The sequence below is a fragment of the Lynx rufus genome, unplaced genomic scaffold (genome assembly GCF_022079265.1).
Source record: "Lynx rufus isolate CCGP_SWC_20201006 ecotype Redwood Valley unplaced genomic scaffold, mLynRuf1.p SCAF_2, whole genome shotgun sequence".
Taxonomy (NCBI): Eukaryota; Metazoa; Chordata; class Mammalia; order Carnivora; family Felidae; genus Lynx; species Lynx rufus.
Genome location: NW_025814834.1, coordinates 221987501 through 222007965, shown reverse-complemented (window position 1 = coordinate 222007965; position 20465 = coordinate 221987501). Strand labels below are relative to the sequence as shown.

The following is a 20465-nucleotide window of genomic DNA, read 5'->3' as shown; positions in this document are numbered from 1 at the left end:
GCCCAATATGGGTCCCGCCGCAGGGCCGCGACCGCCGGCCGGGTCGTCTCCTCCGCGTCTCAGAGCCTCGGGTCGCGGGGTGGGGGAGGTTCTCGCCCTCCGCGCGGTGCAGAGCCCCCATCCCGGCCGGGCCGGGCCTGTCCTGCAGTCAGGCTCGGTGCGGACCGGGCCAGCCCTGTTGTGGCCAGGGCTGCACAGGGTGTGTGGCCTCGGAGGGTGGCGGCCAGGACGCATGTGGGCCATCTCACACACCGCGGCGCTCAAGGTGAAGGGTTTCAACAGTCAAGACTCTGGGGGGTTCTAAGCGTGTTGTTCAACGGTATTTATTTTGGTGGCGCGCTGCGGGCGCTCACTGCCTGGGGCTGCCCGGGCCAAGCCCACCCGGATTCCAACCCTGGCTCCCGGCCGTTGCGGTACCCTGGAAGCAAACCACGTTTCAGGCGCACTTCGCCTTGAAAGCCATGCTCAACCCAGGGAATGTGGCCTCTGTGGTGTCTGGGCCTGGCCGTGACAATGCCCGCTGTCCATTCTTCTAGGAAAGACTGGGGGCCATTTCTGGCACCTCCCCGCTCTTCTCACCAGGCTGAGGGCGCTCGTCGGTTTCCTCTCCCCTCTGCTCCACCACCGGTGGTCACGCTAAGGGAGGAGGTCGTACAGCAAGATGCAGGGTGGTCTGTCTTGTTTGGGGAGAGTGGGGGGGGGAGCTACCTTTGACCTTTCTTTTTCTTTTTTAAAGGTTATTTATTTTGAGAGAGAGAGAGCAGGGCAGGGGCAGAGAGAGAGGGAGAGAGAGAATCCCAAGCAGGCTCCATGCTGTCAGTGAAGAGCCTGATGGGGGGCTCGATCCCACAAGTTGTGAAATCTTGACTTGAGCTGAAACCAATAGTCAGACACTCAACCGGCTGAGCCACCCAGGCACCCCCCACCTCCACTTTTGACCTGTCTTTCTTAATTGCAGTCAAGACATACTCTATATGCATCTCCCCCATTGGGAGGGCCTCCTGGGTGTGGCTCTCCCACCCGGACCTGCCAGGTACCTGCTCTTTGATCTTGCTTGATCTTGACCTGGGCTTTGCCTGGAAGCTGTCCCACACCTCTAGGCTGTGCCAGGCCCCCCCCCCCCAAGGGCCCCCTTGCTCACCCTGCTGTAGCCAAGCTGGCTAAGTTTGGCTCTTGACCATCTTTCCTCCTCCTTCTTGCCTTCACTGCCTTGGGAGGCCCAACTCAGGATGGGAGGGAGAAGGATGGACAGAAGTCCAGCCAGTGCACAGGAGTTCAGACAGAGCCTTGGCCAGTGAGTACCAGGGCCTGTTAGCAGGAGAGCTAGGCCGGGGTTTACAAGACAGTGGCTTACCCCTCCTGCCCACTAGCCAGAGCAGGACGCAAGGACCATGGCCTGCAGGGAGCAGGCCCTCCTGGAGCCTGGGTTTGGCCTGGGCTGCTGGACCTGCCTTCTCCTCTTACCTAGTGAGAAAGTGGCTTGGGCTATGGCTGGACAGCACTGGTGAGGGCACAGACAGAAGTCCTGCAAAACAGTACTTTAGGGTCACTGTCAGTGGCCTGAGGTTAGGGAGATGGTTAGGGAGGTTAGGGAGGTTCCGGGGATGAAGGACACCAAGGAACTGGGGCTAGGGCAGGTGGCTCCAGGCTGGTATCCCGAAGCCTGTGCCCAGGATGGTCCCCAGATGCATCACACCCTCCACTCCTGCTCTCCTGGTGGCAGGTGCGCGACTAGGCTTGAAGGGTTGCGCATGCTGTGCATGGGGGGCCAGACTGGATGTGCTCTGTGGGGTCGCTGTCCAACTAGCACTCTCCAGAAGGCAGGGGCTGGGGTATGGGTACATTCTGAGCTCCAAAGAGTATTATATGGCCTGTGGGGGCTTCTACCTTGAAGGACCTGTTGGAGCCCAGAAGGCTGAGCCTGGACTCGTTCCAGAAAAATGGAAAACCAAACTCATGTTCTGGGTCTCACCCTGGACCCCAGCTTAGCTCTGAAGGAGGACACGAGCATGAGTCCCCCACATTTGGTCCCTCCTTGCTTAGGGTCACCAGGGAACCTGAAACTTGGGAGCAGCAGAGAAGCCTAAGGGGTCACCCTGGCTTTGAAGCCGCCTGTACCCTTCTCCCTCCTTGATGGGCCTCCTAGGTCTGGGCTTGTCTCAACTCCAGCCCTCTACCCCCAGCACCCTGTCCTGCTAGCTGTTCCCCCAATGCTCCAGGCACCCACCCTCCAGAGGGGCAGAGTTCATCATATGGACTGATCTGTGTGCATGGTGGGGTGGGGTAGAAGGCACGGGGCTGCCTCCCCAGGGCTCTGTCCCCATCTCTCATTCAGTGTGCATCCCACACTGCAGGCCTGTACGAAACAGCTCAGAAGGTTTATTGGCAGACTTGTGGGGGCAGCTCTTCCCCGCACCAGGGCTTCTAAAGGCTGGGCAGGAGGGTACTGGTGGGGCTGGGGGCTCTGAGGGGCTCAGGGTAAGAGTACGTGTGGGTAGGACTGGCCTTGTTGCTTTGTTCTCAGTGGGGCCAGGGAGGGGTGCTCTTGGCCTCTAGACTTGCTGGGTCCAGGTCAGCAGGAAGCAGCCATGCCTGCAGGGCTGGGGTGCCCCGGCCATAGGGCCATGAAGAGGGCTGCACGTTTGAATTTGCCCAGCAGGGGATGCCCAGGTCCCAGGCCTGTGGGCGGCTTGGCCTGGTTTGCGGACCACAGGAGGGCTTCAAGAGAGAGCAGGAGGTGTGTGGAGAGACTTCTGTGGCCTCAGGGGCCGCTCACCACCTGGGCTACAAAGAAGACCTTGTAAGTCTCCTTCACATCCCCCTTGAGCTGCAGCAGGGCTGACACCACGAGTGGATGATCCAGCTGGAACGGGCGGGGAGGAAGGAAGGAGCCCCTCAGTCGACTGCCCACCTCACCTGCCCAGGGCCCGCCCAACAGCCCCCAACCTGGGTGGGGCGGGGGTATCATCCCTCCCAGCGCTCCCTGGCCAGAGTCTGTGGCACCTACGTCAAAGTCTGCAGGTGGCAGCCAGGAGATGCTGATGGTCTTGGTCTGGCCACGCTCCACGAAGCCTCTGGAGGGCTCAACGGTGAAGCCCTCGTGCTGCAGAGATGCGGCGCCGTCCAGGCTGAACTCGACGGTCTGCAGGGCACTGGCGTTACAGGTAGGCCGGCAGGCCGGGCACAGCGCCCAGGAAGCAGTGTGACAGGGGTCGAGGATGCCCTCTCAGCCCTGACCGGCAGGCTGCCCACCCACATCCACCAAGGGGCAAGGCCAGGAGGGACCAGGCTACCCAGGGCAGGGGACGCTGCAGAGGGGCCGGGTGGACCTGGTCACCTTCTTTGGAGACAGCTGGGTGGTCCGGATGCAGCCCACCTGCAGCTCTCGGGTGGCAGGAGGGGCTGGCACGTCTGTGTCTAGCTGGACGTAATCCAGGGTCACCAGGATGGGCTTCAGCTCCTCGGCTTCTGGAGAGAGAGGACCCGGCTGGGGGCCAGTGTGTGGGGGGCTGTGCCACCCGGGGCGTGAGGGAGGTGCCTAGGGGTTAGCTGGTCCTCAGGAAATTGCCCTCCGGGGGATGGGCCAGAATGCCCACCCCACCCTTCAGGCTTCCTAGGGCTAAGGGTGCAGGCGGGCAGCTCCTCCTACTGTCCTCACACCCCACGAGGGGGCTCCCACACCTCAGAGAACACACCTTCTCTGTGCTCAGGGTCGCAGGTGGGGATCACGGTCAGGGACTCCACAGGCACGTCCAGGGGGTCTCCACCCTCTACGAACATCATGTGCTCACGGGCCGCGCCCTTCAGAAGAATCTGGTGGGAGAGTTTCTGGGGACAAGGACCATAGCAATCTCGTTCCAAGTCCCCGTGACGGGGGGCTCCAGGAGGAAGGGGGCCCGTGGAACCGCGGACAGTGGGCTCTCCACTTGACGACACCCAGCCCGGCGTGGAGCCCTCAGGCACGGGCCAGGGTCTCCAAAGGGGGGCAGGCAGGGAAGGCCGGAAGGGTCCCGGACACGCGGGAAGGGGGGGTCGAGCCGAGGCTCGTGGAGCCGCACCTTTCCGAAGAGCACCACCTGCAGCCTGTCGGAGAAGTAACGGCTCTCGTGGTCCGGGCTAAAGGTCACGGTGAAGTCCTGCGTCTTGCCGGGGTCTATGACGCCCTCGACGGGGATCACGCTGAACACGCTCTGGCCGCTGTGGTTTTGGGTGCCTGCGGGAAGGTCGGCAACGTGCGGGTCCCTTGCTCCGCCTGCAGCGCCCCTCACCAGCCCGACGCTCTGGCCCCCAACCAATCCACTGCCCGCAGCGCCCCCCCGACCTGCCCCAAGCCCCACCCCTGCCCCGCCCCTGCCCCGTGCTCCACCCCTGCCCCGTCCCCGCCCCCCCGGGCCGCGCCCCCCCGCCCCAAGCTCCACCCCCTCCCCTCCCCCACCACTCCTGCCCCGCCCTCCGCCCCACCAGGGCCGCGCCCCGCCCCAAGCCCCACCCCTGCCCCGCGCTCCACCCCTGCCCCGTCCCTGCCCCCCCCCGGGCCGCGCCCCCCCCCCGCCCCAAGCTCCACCCCCGTCCTGCCCCCCACGCCACCCCTGCCCCGGGCCGCGCACTCCCCAAGCTCCACCCCCTCCCCGCCCCCACCACTCCTGCCCCGCCCTCCGCCCCACCAGGGCCGCGCCCCGCCCCAAGCTCCACCCCTGCCCCGTCCCCGCCCCACCCAGGCCGCGACCTCCGCCCCAAGCTCCACCCCTGCCCCGCCCTCCACCCCACCCGGGCCGCGCCCCCTCGCCCCAAGTTCCACCCCTGCCCGCCCCCCCCCCCCCCCGAGCCGGACCCCTGCCTCCCGCTCAAGCTCCACCCCTTCCCCGCCCTCCGCCCCACCCGGGCCGCGCCCCGCCTCAAGCTCCACCCCTGCCCCGTCCTCGCCCACCTCACCACCCGGCCGCGCCCCCCGCCCCAAGTCCCACCCCTGCCCCGCCCCCAGGGCTCGCTTTCCGCTGCTCGCACCTGCCCTCCCCAGCAGCCGCCCAGCGCCCCCGCCCGCCAGCTCACCCACGACTTCAGTCCTCTGGGCCGGAAAGGCGAGGAACTGCGGCAGCCGCTGCTGGCTTTTGCCCCTCCTGGAGCTGGAGAGGCTGTCCAGCTGCATGGAGAACCTGATGGGCAGCGCCGAGCTGTTCTGCAGCTGTGAGGACAGGGACCTTCAGCGCATTGCCGTCCACCGCCGGCGCGCGGGTCACTGCGAAGGGGGTCTCAGCTCGCCCTCGCTGGGGGTCACGCCCTGCTGGCTGTCCAGCCGCCCTCCGGCCCAACCATTTTCGCCTTGCTCCCGGCACTTTCCTGGGCTGCTGGTCCATCTCACCCAGCCTCACGTTACCCCCCTTTCCCGGCCGGTGCGCCCAGCCCCCTCCACGCGCCTCGGGGAGGGAAACTCCGTGGTGGTGCGCCCTGGGCTCCACAGCGCCCCCCTCTGCCAGGCTCAGGCTGGCCTTCAGCTGAACCAACACCCTCGCCCCGTCTCTGAGAGTGCCCCTCCTCGATAAACACTTCAGGGAATCCCTGTCCTGGACCCGGTGCCAGGTCCCGACCTAACCCGGTGGAGGAAGCAGTTGGCTGCTTGATCCCAAGGCTGGTGAGAGTCCCTCAGACATTAGAGAGACATGGGGAGCCAGGCCTGCCCTCCCACAGGGGGTGGGAGGCCACAGGGCAGTGTCACGTCACCAGGAAAGTCTGTAACCCCACCCCCACCCTCCACAGCAGTGCCCGAGCTGAGCTCCTCCTCATCCCAGGTGGGGTGGCTCCTGCAAAGGCCCTGAGGCAGGAAGACAGGGAGCCCTAAGAGGCGGAGCTGGTGAGGCATGGAGGGAGGGGCACTCAGCCTTCCCCCTGCTGGACTGGGCAGTGGAGGCGGCAGCTGCTGGAGGTAGGGGCTGGATGGGGGGGGCCTGCACCTCCACTAGCTCCCCTACCAAGGCGGGTCTGACCCCTCCCAGGGTGGAGCCCTCTCCTAGGAGGCCAGGGCAGGCACCAGGTCCCCCGTGACGTGTTTCACCTTGAAGCTGGAGGACACAGACTCTCCGGCAATCACGTAACCCATGTCGAGGACGTCCCCTTCAATGGAGCACGTGATCGTGGATGCCACGCCAGTGCCCACGAGGGTCAGAGACAGCGTGTCTCTCTTGGTGATGATGTCCAGTGTTTCTCGGGCCTGAGAAGACCACGTCCATTAGCACGGAGCAGACATCTGTCAGAGGCGTGTGCTGGGGCTCTGGGAGCAGCTGGGTCCGGGCAGACTGGAGCAGAGTGATCTGAGCTCCCTAGCCTCCTCCTGCTTGCCCGCCAGAGGTGAGGCCCGGCGGCGGGGGGGAGGGGGGGCGGTGCGGGGGACCCACTGCCTCCGGGGACCCAAGCGCACGGGCTGCAGCATGTGGGCCCGGGACTCACCAAGATGCTCTCCCGGGGAGAGAAGGACAGTGTCAGGACCTGGGTCTCGCCTGCAGGCAGCTTGCCGATGGGGGTCAGCAGGATGAAGGGGCCACTGGGGTTCAGCACAGAGAACTCCACCTGTGGCCCCGGTGTCAAGGAGAGGTGGCAAGAGCAGGGCTGCAGCCCCCCCCCCACCCCCCAGCTGCTCCCTCCCACCCCCGCGAGCCACCTGGGTCCCCGCGAGCTTCCCGGGCTGGGTGTGGACAAGGATACGGTGAGGTCCTCGGGGGAGATGTTCTGGATGGAGACCTTTTTTATGCCACGGTGTCCTGAAATAGGATGGTGGAGTCAGAGGCCCGGGGGTGGGGGGTGGGCACCCAGGCCTGGGCCCCCGGGGCGGGGGTGTGCCTGGGGGGCTGGGCCCAACTGGGGCTCACCTACAGCGATGTCACCGAAGTTGAAGATGGTTTTGCCTTTGTCGGAGGTCACCACGAGAGACGGTGCCACGGCTGGACACCACAGCTCCAGGTACAGGGTATTGTGGGGACTGGGGGTGGGGCAGGGTGCGCTGAGGGCGCTGTGCTCTGCACCCCGCCCTCGCCTGCCCGCTTTAGCCTCCGTGCCCTTCCCTCCGGGCCCCCAGAACTGGTTCGTAGCAGAGGATGGACAGCCACTTTCTGGAAGACACCCCCTCCCCCACCAGCGCACTGCACCTGAAGCTCAGGGGTTCCGTCCCCTTCCTGTCTTCAGTGTCACCACTGGCAACGACACAGGGAACCACAAACTTGTCAAACCTCCCCTGGAAAGATCTGGCCAGGGTGGCCTGGGCAGCCTGGTACTCGTCCGAACTGGAATTAAGCAGCAGCGCACACTCACGCCCCTGTACCCACACTGTCCCCAGAAGCCCCGGGGGGCCCTGCCACACTCTCCCGGGCCCCTGGCCGGAGGGGTAAGGGGCAGCTTCCCGGGGGCTCTGCCCGGCTGTGGCCGTCCCAGGCACGTCTGACCAGCTGGCTTTCCCACCCTTCCCTGCTTGCTGGGGGGCCCTCCCCTACCCCAGGGTGCCGATCAGGCACCTAACCGGAGGGCCGCGTTCCTGGGGCTCCAGGCAAGGGTCCAGGGTGGGCAAGTGACTCGAGCCCGTCAGAGCTCTCCCAGCCTCACTCTGCACCCGGGGAGGCTGGGGTTGCTGAGCTGGGAATACAGGGGTCAGGGACAGCAGGGTCTCCCCCAGCCCGCGGCGGGAGGCTGTGCACAGGGACACCGGGCCCAGGAGAATGCGGTGGGCAGATGCCTCGGAAGCCAGAGCTCGAGGGGCCTCGAGGCGGTGCCCAGATTCAACTGTGTCTCAAGCCGGCCCAGCCCTGGACTTGCGGTCACATGGTTCAAAACAGCTCTGCTCCAGGCCGTCTGTGGGGAAAGTCTCCATGGGGGTCAGGGTGGGGTCTCATCAGACGGGCCCGGAGGGAGGTGTGGCCTTCTCTTGGGCCTACCTGGGCTTGAGGTCCAGTTTCTGCAGCTTGGCAGCCTGGGTGGTGGAGGCCCGGGGCGGGTGGTCCTGGCCCTGCAGCCGCAGCGTGGAGGACTGTCTCCTTAGGTCCTTCCTCTGGGTGACCGTGTCTTTGCAGGGCTGCGGGGTGGAGGCCAGCCCTGCTCAGCCCAGCAGGGGCTATGAGGGGGAGCTGTGGCCCCCGGCGGACTGACTCCTGCAGGAACCCCAGGGGCATGGGTTCGAAGGGGGTGGGGACCCAAACACCAAGCGGCTTCGTCAGGAAGACTGACTGCAGGTGCAACGGAGACAGGTGAGTGTCCAGAGGGAGACACAGGCTCCCAGTACAGAGACCCCCCCGTGGACCTGAGCACCAACTCGTGTTTGCCCTCAGCAACAAGGGAACTGAGGCAAAAGAGGGGTAAAGGTTTGCCCAGGGCCCGGGGTCCTCCTTCCTGGTGCCTCTTCCCCTCGCTCACTGCAGGGAGGCAAGGGCTTCTTCCCCCCATGTGTGCTGGAGTAGCTCAAGGTGGCACGAGACGCTGGACGAGTGTGCGTCCCCAGGGCAGCAGTGGGCGGGCGTCGCTCTAGGCCATGTGACTGCACAGCTCTGTGGGTCCGTGGGACCCCCTCTCCTGGCAGGAGCCCACGTACTGCAACCTCTCTGGGGCTGGCTGGGGCAGCGGGGCCTGGCCCTTGGTGGGGTTTATCCCTGGGCTGATACTTTCAAGTTCACACTTTTGTGTGTGTTTATTTATTTGAGAGAGAGAGGGCCAGGGGTGGGAGGGGTGGGCAGAGGATCCGAAGCAGGATCCGAAGCAGGTGGATGCCGTCAGCACAGAGCCCGACGCGGGGCTCGAACCCACGAACCGTGAGATCACGACCCGAGCCGAAGTCGGACGCTCAGCCCACCGAGCCCCCCGGGCGCCCCTCAAGTTTACATGTGTGAGGCTGTTTTCATGGGCTTTCCTTTCCGGTTGTAAGAAGCCACACCTGCCCATCAGCGTGCCCTGCCGTGGCTCGCCCTCCCGAAACTGCCCTCTGGGGACCCAGCAGTGCTGCCGGCAGGCTGGCCTGGGTCCGGGAGCCTCAAGTGGTGCTGGTGTTCGGCTGAAAGCCTTTGTGCAGGAAGCCTCAGCCCCCCAGCCTGTGCCCCACACCCTTCTCCTCCGTGTCCCCACGTACCGACTTGACCTCCGCTTCTTTGGTCAGGGTCTGGAGGGCTTCCTGGAGGATCAGCTTGGTGGGGAGCACGGGCCGGAAGGCCACCTGGACCAGGCACCTCTGCAGAGAGAGGAGCCCGGAGCCCGGAGGGCGGAGCTGGCTCCCTCCGGTGCCCCGCCCTCCTCAGCGCCCGCTGTGCCCCTCCCCCGGGTGCCCCCAGGTCAGGCTCGCTGACACTCGTGTGGGGTTTCAGCTCGTGAAGGCCCTTTCCAGGGAGGTGCTCCCCGAGCACTGCCCCTGGGGGCTTGGGTAGGTTCCAGTGCCTGATCATCCAGTCCACTCTTACCACGTAGGGTGGGGGGGGGGGGCCGGCGACGGAGACCCCGCCCACAGCTCACGAGGCTGAGTGGGAAAGGAAACCGTGTTCAGCTGTCCACCCTAACCTGTCTCTGTGGCTGGTGCAGCTGCGGGGCAGCCCCGGGCCCCACGGAAGCTCATCCTAGGCGTCCCCGTGCTCGGGACACCATACGGCAGAGCAGGTGGCATGGGTTGGGGGGAGAGAATAAAGGAAAGAGGGAGGGAGAGGGAGGGAGGGAGCACAGAAGCCAACTGCAACACCCCTTTTGGGGACCCATACTTAGGCAGTATTGGCTAAATTTAAAGAAACGCATTTTAAAGAACCTGCCAGGGTCCAGGAGTCCCCAGCACCTTCACATGCCCCTCCTTACTTGGCCCTTGTGGCAGCCACCGCAAGCCCCAGGAGGCTGGGGTGGCCCTGGGACTGGCTGAGAGGAACCACTGCCTCCAGGCCCCCTAGCTCTGTCGGGCAGAGCAGAGGCAGGAGAGCCCTTCTCAATGGAGTGGACGGACACCCTGCCCTTCTGGTGACCAGGCCCTCTGTGCCCAGCTGCTGGGAGGTCCAGGGATCTGTGTGCCCTCGGTCCCAACTGCCAGAGCCCCCAGGCAGGTGCTTGCGGGGTCAGCCGCCCGCGGGTGCCCCTGCCTCTGGGGCCGGGCCTCCCCCGTCCCCGCCCGGCCCACCTGGGGGGCCCACACCTGCCTTTCCTGGCAGCACGGTCCCCACCAAGGGCGAGATGGTGATGGGCGAGTCGGGGGGCGGCAGGAACTCAAAGGTCGTGGGCCCCACGGGAGAGACGTCCTCAGAGCCGACTCGGGGAGCGGAGTGAGTCAGTGAGCTCATGCTCACGTGAGAGTTGATGACGTACAGTGTGGCCACGGATGTGTGGTACAGGGACGTGGCTGCAAACTTGACCTGGTAGTGGGACAGCCCCAGGGGCGGGCGGACGCCCACGGCTCGGCACGACAGCTTGAAGCACCTGGAAGAGCAGGTGTGGGCGGCTCAGAGGCGGTGCTGGCCGTGGGGCCGTGTGCTGTGGGAGGTGGCCTCCAACGGAGACGGTGGCTCAGGTTTTGCTATCTCATTGACGAATTTTACTATCTTTTGAAAATACGACAGACCCCTGCACACATTTAAAGTGGACAGTTAAAAATTTCATCCCAATTTGCTGAGGAGGGAATTTCTGGCTTATTTTTGTTAGACACTCATTGACACTTGAAAATAAAACGGATAGGGGCGCCTGGGTGGTTCAGGCTGTGATTGCACGGTTCGTGAGTCCGAGCCCCACGTCGGGCTCTGTGCTGACAGCTCGGAGCCTGGAGCTGCTTAGGATTCTGTGTCCGCCTCTCTCTCTGCCCTCCGCTGCTCACGTTCTGTCTCTCTCTCTGTTTTAATAAACATTAAAACAATAAAACTGATAAACTGCTCTTTAAATACGAGCACAGGAATCTATAAACCCTAGTGAGTTCATTTCTGTCATTACCTGTCTCAAACAAAGACAGGTAGTCCACACACCTCCGTGGTGTGGGTGTGTTTGTTCGTGGGCGAGTGTTCTTGGACCACGTGTGATCAGACTGGAATATGAATAAAATAAGATAATGTATTAAAAAAAAAAGAACAGATATTTGTTACTTTAGCTGGTGGAATGTTTACACTCCAGATCTTCGAACCCTGATTGCTACTACGCTCTCCTCATTGGATTTCATCCTAATTATGCATATTTTAATGCCTTAAAGGCTGATGTCGACACTGCTCTGTGATGGTAATGTTGCTCATATGTTGAAATATTGAAATGTATTTTTTTCTGTCGTGTGACCACAGGCTCTAAATGTTAAAACAGATCCTTGTGGGTGGAGAGACACTGGGGTTATTGTTAGGGATGAAGTGCAGGACTCAGTACATACACAAACTCTACACTTCACCCCCTCAACTCTTCCCACCCGTGGACTCATCCCTGCTCCCCCACGAGTCTGTCAGATCCCAGGTGGCCACTGCTCCTGCCCATGGTCACCTGCCCGGGACCAGAAGAGGGTTTGGTCCGTGGGCCCTGGCCAGCCCGACCCCACCCGGGGCCGCCCAGGCCCCCAGGCGGGACCAGACAGGCTGGCACGCAGGTGGGGACAGGAGAAGAGAGTCAGGGTTAGAGGCGGGTGGGCGGCGCGGCTCTGTGGGGAGGTGGTCCAGCGCCCGGCTGGACACCCGCACAGGACAGTGAGGACGTTCTTCACTGGGGACTGATAGTCTCGGGCAGCAACAGGAACCGGCCCCTCATCCCGGACCACCCGGTCTGCATCCTGTTCGATTCCTCTCCCTACCACTTCCTCCGTCCCATCTGTCAGGGTGGGAACGGGAGGCTCAGGGAGGTCCAGGGTCTGTTCCCATCACACAGCATGTCAGCACAAGTGGGGCTCGTGTCCAGGTCCTCCTGAGTGCAGAGAGGCAATCTACACACCACACACACTTGCACACGTGCATCCACACACAATGCACACACGTCCACACGTGTGTGCTCCCATGCTCTCCCATGCACACACACACAGGCACGCGCGCACACACGCACACAGATGGGCGAGCTGGCCCGGCACGCGAGGCTCCGTATCCCAGGAGCCTGTGCCTGGGTCTGAAGTCCCTGCAGCCAGCGGTGTCTCAGCCCAGCCCCGCGGTCAACCCGGCCTCCAGCGCTCGAGGACGGAGCCAGCTGAACCTGCCGAACGGGGCCCTCTGCGCCTGCCCCTCGCCTGCCAGGCTCACCGGTTGATCTCCGACTTGCAGACGAGCTCGAAGTTGTACTCCTTGGCCTTGGTGGGCTGGAAGATCACGTCAAGTTGCAGCGTTTCCAGCGGCAGGATTGTCCCAAACCCGTCACTGGGCTGGACGTCCACAAACTGGCGGATGGAAAACCGTCGACGCCGAAGTGAGAACACGGTGATCTGGGGCTTATCGCGGGGGCTGCGTGGACACGCGTGGCAGGGGTGTGAGCGCATGTGTGTGCGCATGGGTGTGTAAGTGCGTCTGCGAGGAGGTGAGTGTCTGTCTGTCCGGGCATGTGTGAGCATGTCTGTGTGTGGAGGAGCGACCGTAGACCGGCACGTGGTGTTTGTGAGCGCGCTCGTGTGTACGTGAGTGTCGGCATGTCTGGAGCATGTCTGTCACCACACGTGTGGTCACGGGTATATGCGAGCACGTCTATGTGCATGTGTGAGCGTGTGCGTGTACGTGAGCACACCCCTGTGAGTGTGATGTTCGTGCATGCATACGTATGTCTGCATGCATGTAAGTGGAGGGTGGGTGGGGTGGGGGGGGCAGCCTGGTCTGAGCCCCATCCCGGCTGCCCTGCAGGGCCAGGCAGGCAGGAGTTCTGGAAGGAAGGGAGGGAGGGGAGTCCCGAGTCCTGGCAGGGCAGCGGGCCAGAGAGGGAGGGAGAGGCTGGGACAGAGAGAGGTGAGGTGAGGCGGTGGTGCGGGCAGTGGGGATGAGGAGAGGGACGGGCAGGGGGAGACGCCAGGCGGAGGCTCTTGGCGTGCCCATCCGTCTCCGCAAATGTTTCCACCGACAAGGAGGGCACAAGCATTGTGTCCACCTGGCAGCCGACGGCGTGCCCTTTCCCAGACACGAGACTCTGTCTCGGCCACGTGGGCGTGGGGCCTGGGGAGGGGTGAGGCCACCTGGTGCTGGGTGCCCGGACCCTGGGGTGGCAGCTGCCCCGGTACGTCCCCAGAGCTTCCCGACTCTGTCCCCGCACCCTGTGCCCCTCCCCGACCGAGTGAGGCACCTTGGGGAGTCCGACGAACCCAAAACCCTGGGGCAGGAGGGAGAGGTTGCAGAGGCTGACTTGGGTTCTGACGGCCTCGTACACGGTGCAGTGGCCAAAGTCCACTGCCGAGGGGCTGAGCTCCAGGTCCGAGGTGGTGACCACTGCGTGTACCGTAAACCCCACCGGCTTGATCTGAAGCGCAAAGGGGGAGTGGGCGCCGGTCACTGCCCATCCGTCTCCGCAAATGTTTCCACCGACAAGGAGGGCACAAGCATTGTGTCCACCTGGCAGCCAACAGCGTGCCCTTTCCCAGACACGAGACTCTCTGTCTCGGCCACTTCCCTGTGGTGCCTGACTTGGGAGGGCACGGAAGCAGGTGCCAAAGAAGAGGGGAGGAGCCTCAGGTGGGCGGGGCGCGGGAGGGAATGAGTGCGCGCGCGTGTGCACTGTGAGTGTGCACGTGCGGCCGTGAGCACACTCGGCGTGTGCACCCGGGCACGTGTGGGCTCAGGTGCCAGGGGGACGCCCCGCTGGCCCTGCACAGCCCTCAGGTCTCTCCCTCCGATCCACAACCCCCTCCTCGTCTCCACTGTGCAGCAGCAGCCGGGGTGGGAGACAGAGCCGCGGGTCAGGTCATCGGAACCCGCCAGGGCCCTGCCTTTTGGGGGAGGCGCTCGGGTCCCCAAGAGTGTCCAGCATTGCTGGGAAGTGTCCCATGCAGACCTGGTCAGCCACCCGGATTGTCATTGGGGCCTCCAGGACTCTGCTTTCCTTGTCGAAATACTTCCCTGCATCTTCTGGGAGGGAGTGTCTGAAAGAGATAGGATGCGCTCAAAAGTACTTTTCTCCTTTATATTTGGAGAACGACCGTAGAGCTGACCTGTGAGCGTGTTTTAGGTCACACAGGAGCTACAAATGATAGGAAATACAAGAAATCTAAGAGCCAGGAGATGTGCTCCCCCAGCCTCCCGGCCCCACGGCCTCCGGGCGCTCACCGCGGCAGGAACTTGAGCTGCACGGTGTAGGAGGACTGGGCCTGGATGTAGCCCGTCTCCGGCAGGAGCTCCATGTGGCCCCTCAGCTCCTTGCACACTTCAAACTTCAGACGCAGGGCCGCTTTCGACCTGCAGGACACGGAGGGACACCAAACAGACGCTGTGCGTCTGGTCCCGCGGGACAGGCACACTTCTCACGGGCTAGACATCCCACAGATGCACGGTGCCTGCCCTCACAAGGCAGAGGGCGAGTGGGTTTTCACAGCTCGCTTGCTAAGGGGCAGATCTCCTGATGAGGAACTTTTTTTTATTTTGCATCTCCGAAAATTTTTTTAATTTTTTTTTTTAATTTACATCCAAGTTAGTTAGCATATAGTGCAACAATATTTTCAGGAGTAGATTCCTTGATGCCCCTCCCCCATTTAGCCCACCCCCCTCCCACAACCCCTTCAGTAACCCTCAGTTTGTTCTCCATATTTATGAGTCTCTTCTGTTTTGTCCCCCTCCCTGTTTTTATATTACTTTTGTTTCCCTTTCCTTATGTTCATCTGTTTTCTCTCTTAAGGTCCTCATATGAGTGAAGTCATATGATTTTTGTCTTTCTCTGAGTAATTTCACTTAGCAGAACACCCTCCAGTTCCATCCACGTAGTTGCAAATGGCAAGATTTCATTCTTTTTGATTGCTGAGTAATACTCCATTGTATGTATATACCATCTTCTTTATCCATTCATCCGTCGATGGACATTTGGGCTCTTTCCATACTTTGGCTATTGTCGATTGGTGCTGCTATAAGCATTGGGGTGCATGTGTCCCTTCGAAACAGCACACCTGTATCCCTTGGATAAATGCCTAGTAGTGCAATTGCTGGGTCGTAAGGTGGTTCTATTTTTAATTATTTGAGGAACCTCCATACTGTTTTCCAGAGTGGCTGCACCAGTTCGCATTCCCACCAACAGTGCAAGAGGGTTCCCGTTTCTCCACATCATCGCCAACATCTGTTGTTGCCGGAGTTGTTAATGTTAGCCTTTCTGACAGGTGTGAGGTGGTATCTCATGAATTGTGGTTTTGATTTGTATTTTCCTGGTGATGAGTGATGTTGAGCATTTTTTCATGTGTCGGTTGGCCATCTGGATGTCTTCTTTGGAGAAGTGTCTATTCATGTTTTTTGCCCATTTCTTCACTGGATTATTTGTTTTTTGGGTGTTGAGTTTGATAATTTCTTTAGATTTTGGATACCAACCCTTTATCTGTCGTTGGCAAATATCTTCTCCCATTCTGTTGGCTGTCTTTTAGTTTTGCTGATTGTTACCTTCGCTGGCAGAAGCTTTTATCCTGATGGGGTCCCAATAGTTCCCTTTTTTTTGTTCCCCTGGCCTCCAGAGACATGCCGAGGAAGAAGTTGCTGCGGAATTCTTACAAACAGAAACACTGCCACCGAAGTATGTCTCCAGGTGGTTCTCAGAAACCTGAGACTTTATTGGGAAGACCTTTGCCGGGCAGGCACCTGGTGCAAGGAGGTGTGGGGGCAGAGGTGGACCCCCACCCACCTGGAGCTCTGCCTGCCTCCTGCCCAGGCCAAGGTTCTGGGGGAGGCTGGGCCCCACAGGCCCCAGAACGACCAGGCCTTGTGGCTTCTCTAGGTTTTGTCCGCCTCCGACTCCAGAGCAGCCGGAGGAAGCCGCGTGCGCCCCCAAACACACAGTCACCTGCTTCTGGTTAGTGCCTCCGGGAGCCCCACCCCCATCTGGGCTCACCTGGAACCTTCCTGTTTTCCGCCATGAGGCTCCCCACGCCCCTGCCTCCCTTCGAGTCTCTACCAAACCAAGTCACCTGGCCAACTCTGTCACACACACGCGCCCTGCATATGCAGCTGGGGTCTTCCTTTACCCCACAGGCCGAGTGCTGCCCCCCTCCTCTTTCCCTGCCCTCCCCCAGAAAGTGGCTGCACCTTGCACCCTGAGATAAACTGACTGGCAGAGGCTGGCCAGCCCTTGTTCCCTAAACAAATCCACTGGAGCCCCTCTCGAGGCCCCTGACATTTGTGGTCCTGAAGCTGAGACAGGCAAGTCCCCTATGCGGGAGGATGGTCACAGAGGAAGTCTGCAGGACTTCCACCCCTACGAGGCTGTTCTGCGGCTGGAAGCAGGGCCGGGCTACGCCCGGTGGGCCTGGTGTCAGCAGGTGCCGGCACCAGGCCGTCTGGGGAATGAGCGCCCAATGAGTGCTAACCATGGCATTTGCCTTCTTTTCTCCACCTAAGTTGTACTTTGGTAAAAAGTATTTAGAATTGACTGCTCTGGTCTGGACGCCTTTGAAAACACGTTTCCTTCCTCAGGCCTCTGTCCACATTTCCTTTCCTGGCTGGGCTCCCCACTCTCCTGTCTGTGTCCACGAGGGGCCAAGGGCCTGGGCGTGGAGGGGTCCCGGGGTCCCGGGCTCCCCTGCCTGCCGGGCTCACCGTGTGTGGACGAGGATGGAGTCCTGATACAGCCGGTCGTACATGCAGATCTTCAAGTCTACGCTGGGCTTTGGCACCCACACGGGCACGTCGATAGCAACGCCTGTGACTCTGAAATATAACTAAGTTTGAAGGTGTGATGTTAGGACACGCTTTTGTCCGCAAAGCAGGCAATGACAGAGAATGCCAACATAGCGCAGCCTAGGCTTTTTACAAGTCTTACGAGTGCTGGGAACTTCATACTGAAACCAACTATGTTTTGGAGTTCTGTGGCCGTTTTCATATCAGATCATTTAAACAATCCTTTTTATTATCCAAATCTTCAAACATAAAAAGATAGAATGGTGGGGCGCCTGGGTGGCTCAGTTGCTTAAGGGTCTGACTCTTGATTTCGGCTCAGGTCACGATCTCACTGTTCGTGGGTCTGAGCCCTGCATCGGGCTCTGTGCTGGCAGTAAGGAGCCTGCTGGGGTTTCTCTCTCTCCCTCTCTCTCTCTCTGCCCCCCCCCCCAGCTCACACATACATACTCTCTCTCCCTCAAAAAAATAAGTAAAGAAACGTTAAAAAAAGAACGGTATAATGGATTGTCATGTGCCCATCACATAGCTTCGTAATTATCAACATTTTTAGCTGTTTAAAAAAAAAACCCTTTTATCACAGAATATTGCATCACACGATGGGATGGACACTTCATAAAACGGTCACAGTCAACACAGAAAGGAGGCTCAGAGGTCTCAAGGGACGAGGAGGAGCGGGAACCACTTCTCTCCCCTTCCCGGCTGCCGGCTCCTCCGGCCAAACTGAGTCCTGGGTCTGGGGAGGTTGGGGGGTCTGTGGGTGTCCTGCAGGGAGAGCATGTGTCCCTTGGGCTGGGCAGGGCCCTGGCAGGGCAGGTCCTGTCCTGCTGCTATGGTGGTGAGCTGAGGACTCCACATGCCTTCCTCCAGGACCCCCAGCCTGAGACGGGGCCACCTGCCCACAGGATGGGGTGGGGGCTACGGAGCCCAGGACTTGTGACACTTAGAACACATCAGCGAGCAGGCCAGAGGCCACACGGTCTCCGGTGCCAGAGACAAGAAGAACGTGGGGATCAAAGACGGCACCCGCTGGGAAGATGGGCTGCCGGGGGACAGGAGGGGACTCGGGCGGAAGCAGGTAGCATCGCTCCGAGGTAGGGGGAGCTGCTGAGTGCCTAGCAAGTGGCCGGGCTGATTCATGGCATGGAGCCACCCCTGCAGAGGGTCATGAGGCCCGGGAGCCTGACTGCGCCGTCAGATAACCGTTAGGAGGAGGGCGATGCCCGTGAGCACCCGAGTCAGCAGCCAGGTGAGGTGGAGGGTGACACGGGACATGCCAGGTGGAGGAGAGACAGAGACTTGGAGGACGGATGAGGGACGTTCGGAGGGCCCGCGATGGGGGCGGCCCGCGCGGCAGTCCAGCCGGGCTCAGTGACAGAGCCTCGCACAGGCCTGCGAAAAGAGAGCCACCCTCACTGGGGCCGTCCTCGCCGGAGACAGTGGGCAGCGTCTGGGGACCGCCGGGGGGAGGCCCACCTTGGAGATGGGCAGCGGGGCTCGGGATGCGGGCCCTTTCTCAGCGGGGAGGGTGACGGCGTGGGGACCGCGCACGCCCCACTCCCGCTGGCGGGAGGCCAGAGGGAGGATCACCCAGCAGGGCCACGCGACCCAAGGTCACAGCCCCTGTCAGGCCGGCTTCTTTAAGAGCTTTTGGTCACCAAGTTCTAGACTTCGTTCCTTCCTGTCACCTCTGTAGGGGCGGTGTGGGGTCCTGCGGGGTCACGGTGGGTCCAGTGGGGATGTTATGGGGTCACTGTGGGGTCCTGTGGGGTCACTATGGGTCCTATGGGGTCACTCTGGGGTGTTGTGGGTCCTGTGGGGTCCTGTAGGGTCACTGCAGGGCCACTGTGGGGCCTGTGGAGGGTCGTGGGGTCCTGTGGGGTCGCTGTGGGGCCTGTGGAGTGTTGTGGGGTCCTGTGGGGTTGCTGTGGGTCCTGTGGAGTGTTGTGGGGTCCTGTGGGGTCACTGTGGGTCCTGTGGAGTGTTGTGGCGTCCTGTGGGGTCGCTGTGGGTCCTGTGGGGTCGCTGTGGGTCCTGTGGAGTGTTGTGGGGTCCTGTGGGGTCACTGCGGGTCCTGTGAAGTGTTGTGGGGTCACTGTGGGTCCCGAGGAGTTGTGGGGTCGCTGTGGGGCCTATGGAGTGTTGTGGGGTCCTGTGGGGTCACTGTGGGGCCTGTGGAGTGTTGTGGGGTCTTGTGGGGTCACTGTGGGGCCTGTGGAGTGTCGTGGGGTCCTGTGGGGTCGCTGTGGGGCCTGTGGAGTGTCGTGGGGTCCTGTGGGGTCACTGCGGGTCCTGTGAAGTGTTGTGGGGTCACTGTGGGTCCCGAGGAGTTGTGGGGTCGCTGTGGGGCCTATGGAGTGTTGTGGGGTCCTGTGGGGTCACTGTGGGGCCTGTGGAGTGTTGTGGGGTCTTGTGGGGTCACTGTGGGGCCTGTGGAGTGTCGTGGGGTCCTGTGGGGTCGCTGTGGGGCCTGTGGAGTGTCGTGGGGTCCTGTGGGGTCGCCGTGGGGCCTGTGGAGTGTCGTGGGGTCCTGTGGGGTCGCTGTGGGGCCTGTGGAGTGTTGTGGGGTCCTGTGGGGTCACTGCGGGTCCTGTGAAGTGTTGTGGGGTCACTGTGGGTCCCGAGGAGTTGTGGGGTCGCTGTGGGGCCTATGGAGTGTTGTGGGGTCCTGTGGGGTCACTGTGGGGCCTGTGGAGTGTTGTGGGGTCTTGTGGGGTCACTGTGGGGCCTGTGGAGTGTCGTGGGGTCCTGTGGGGTCGCTGTGGGGCCTGTGGAGTGTCGTGGGGTCCTGTGGGGTCGCCGTGGGGCCTGTGGAGTGTCGTGGGGTCCTGTGGGGTCGCTGTGGGGCCTGTGGAGTGTTGTGGGGTCCTGTGGGGTCACTGCGGGTCCTGTGAAGTGTTGTGGGGTCACTGTGGGTCCCGAGGAGTTGTGGGGTCGCTGTGGGGCCTATGGAGTGTTGTGGGGTCCTGTGGGGTCACTGTGGGGCCTGTGGAGTGTCGTGGGGTCTTGTGGGGTCACTGTGGGTCCTGTGGAGTGTTGTGGGGTCCTGTGGGGTCACTGTGGGGCCTGTGGAGTGTCGTGGGGTCCTGTGGGGTCGCTGTGGGTCCTGTGGAGTGTTTTGGGGTCCTGTGGGGTCGCTGTGGGGCCTGTGGAGTGTTTTGGGGTCCTGCGGGGTCACTGTGAGATACTGTGGGTCCTGTGGGGTCACTGTGGGTCCAGTGGGGATGTTATGGGGTCACTGTGGGGTCCTGTGGGGTCACTATTGGTCCTATGGGGTCACTCTGGGGTGTTATGGGTCCTGTGGGGTCCTGTAGGGTCACTGTAGGGCCACTGTGGGGCCTGTGGAGTGTTGTGGGGTCCTGTGGGGTCTCCGTGCAGCCTGTGGAGTGTTGCGGGACACCATGGGTACTGTGGATGTCTTGGAGCAGTGTTGAGTTTGGAGGTGCCTGTGCAGTATGGTGACGGGGTTTTCCCTGAGCCTGGGGCTTCCTGTTATAAATAGGCATTGCCGTCTCAAATCCCTGAGCCCTGACGACTCATTCCCCAGAGCAGAGACACCTAACGAGGAGAAGGGGGATGAGGAGAATGCGGTGATGGCGGACAGGTCATCAAATGGTCACCCCTGAGCGGAGGTGGCCGTCATCCTGGCGGCGGGTGGTGGGTGTCAGGGAGGAGCCCCCGAGGCCATGGGCGCCGTGGGAAGAAATCTTAGCTGACCTGAGTAGCTGAGAAAAACCTAGAAGC

General features: G+C 62.0%; 1 protein-coding gene across 1 annotated transcript in view; it reads right to left on the bottom strand.

Annotated features, from left to right (window-relative positions):
• Nucleotides 1-2761: 2761 nt before the first annotated feature.
• CFAP74 (cilia and flagella associated protein 74) overlaps nt 2762-20465 on the bottom strand; it is a 57556-nt gene continuing 39852 nt past the window's right edge. The window contains exons 20-38 of the mRNA XM_047082407.1: nt 16644-16765; nt 14184-14312; nt 13912-13999; nt 13207-13380; nt 12186-12319; nt 10137-10413; nt 9098-9196; nt 7917-8053; nt 7137-7271; nt 6861-6970; nt 6697-6752; nt 6442-6561; nt 6050-6205; nt 5050-5182; nt 4059-4213; nt 3682-3828; nt 3338-3487; nt 3008-3142; nt 2762-2863 (exon numbers count right to left, since the gene is read on the bottom strand). Of these exons, the coding sequence (XP_046938363.1) occupies nt 2762-2863; nt 3008-3142; nt 3338-3487; nt 3682-3828; nt 4059-4213; nt 5050-5182; nt 6050-6205; nt 6442-6561; nt 6697-6752; nt 6861-6970; nt 7137-7271; nt 7917-8053; nt 9098-9196; nt 10137-10413; nt 12186-12319; nt 13207-13380; nt 13912-13999; nt 14184-14312; nt 16644-16765 (2559 nt within the window). The remainder of the gene's footprint in view (nt 2864-3007; nt 3143-3337; nt 3488-3681; nt 3829-4058; nt 4214-5049; nt 5183-6049; nt 6206-6441; nt 6562-6696; nt 6753-6860; nt 6971-7136; nt 7272-7916; nt 8054-9097; nt 9197-10136; nt 10414-12185; nt 12320-13206; nt 13381-13911; nt 14000-14183; nt 14313-16643; nt 16766-20465) is intronic.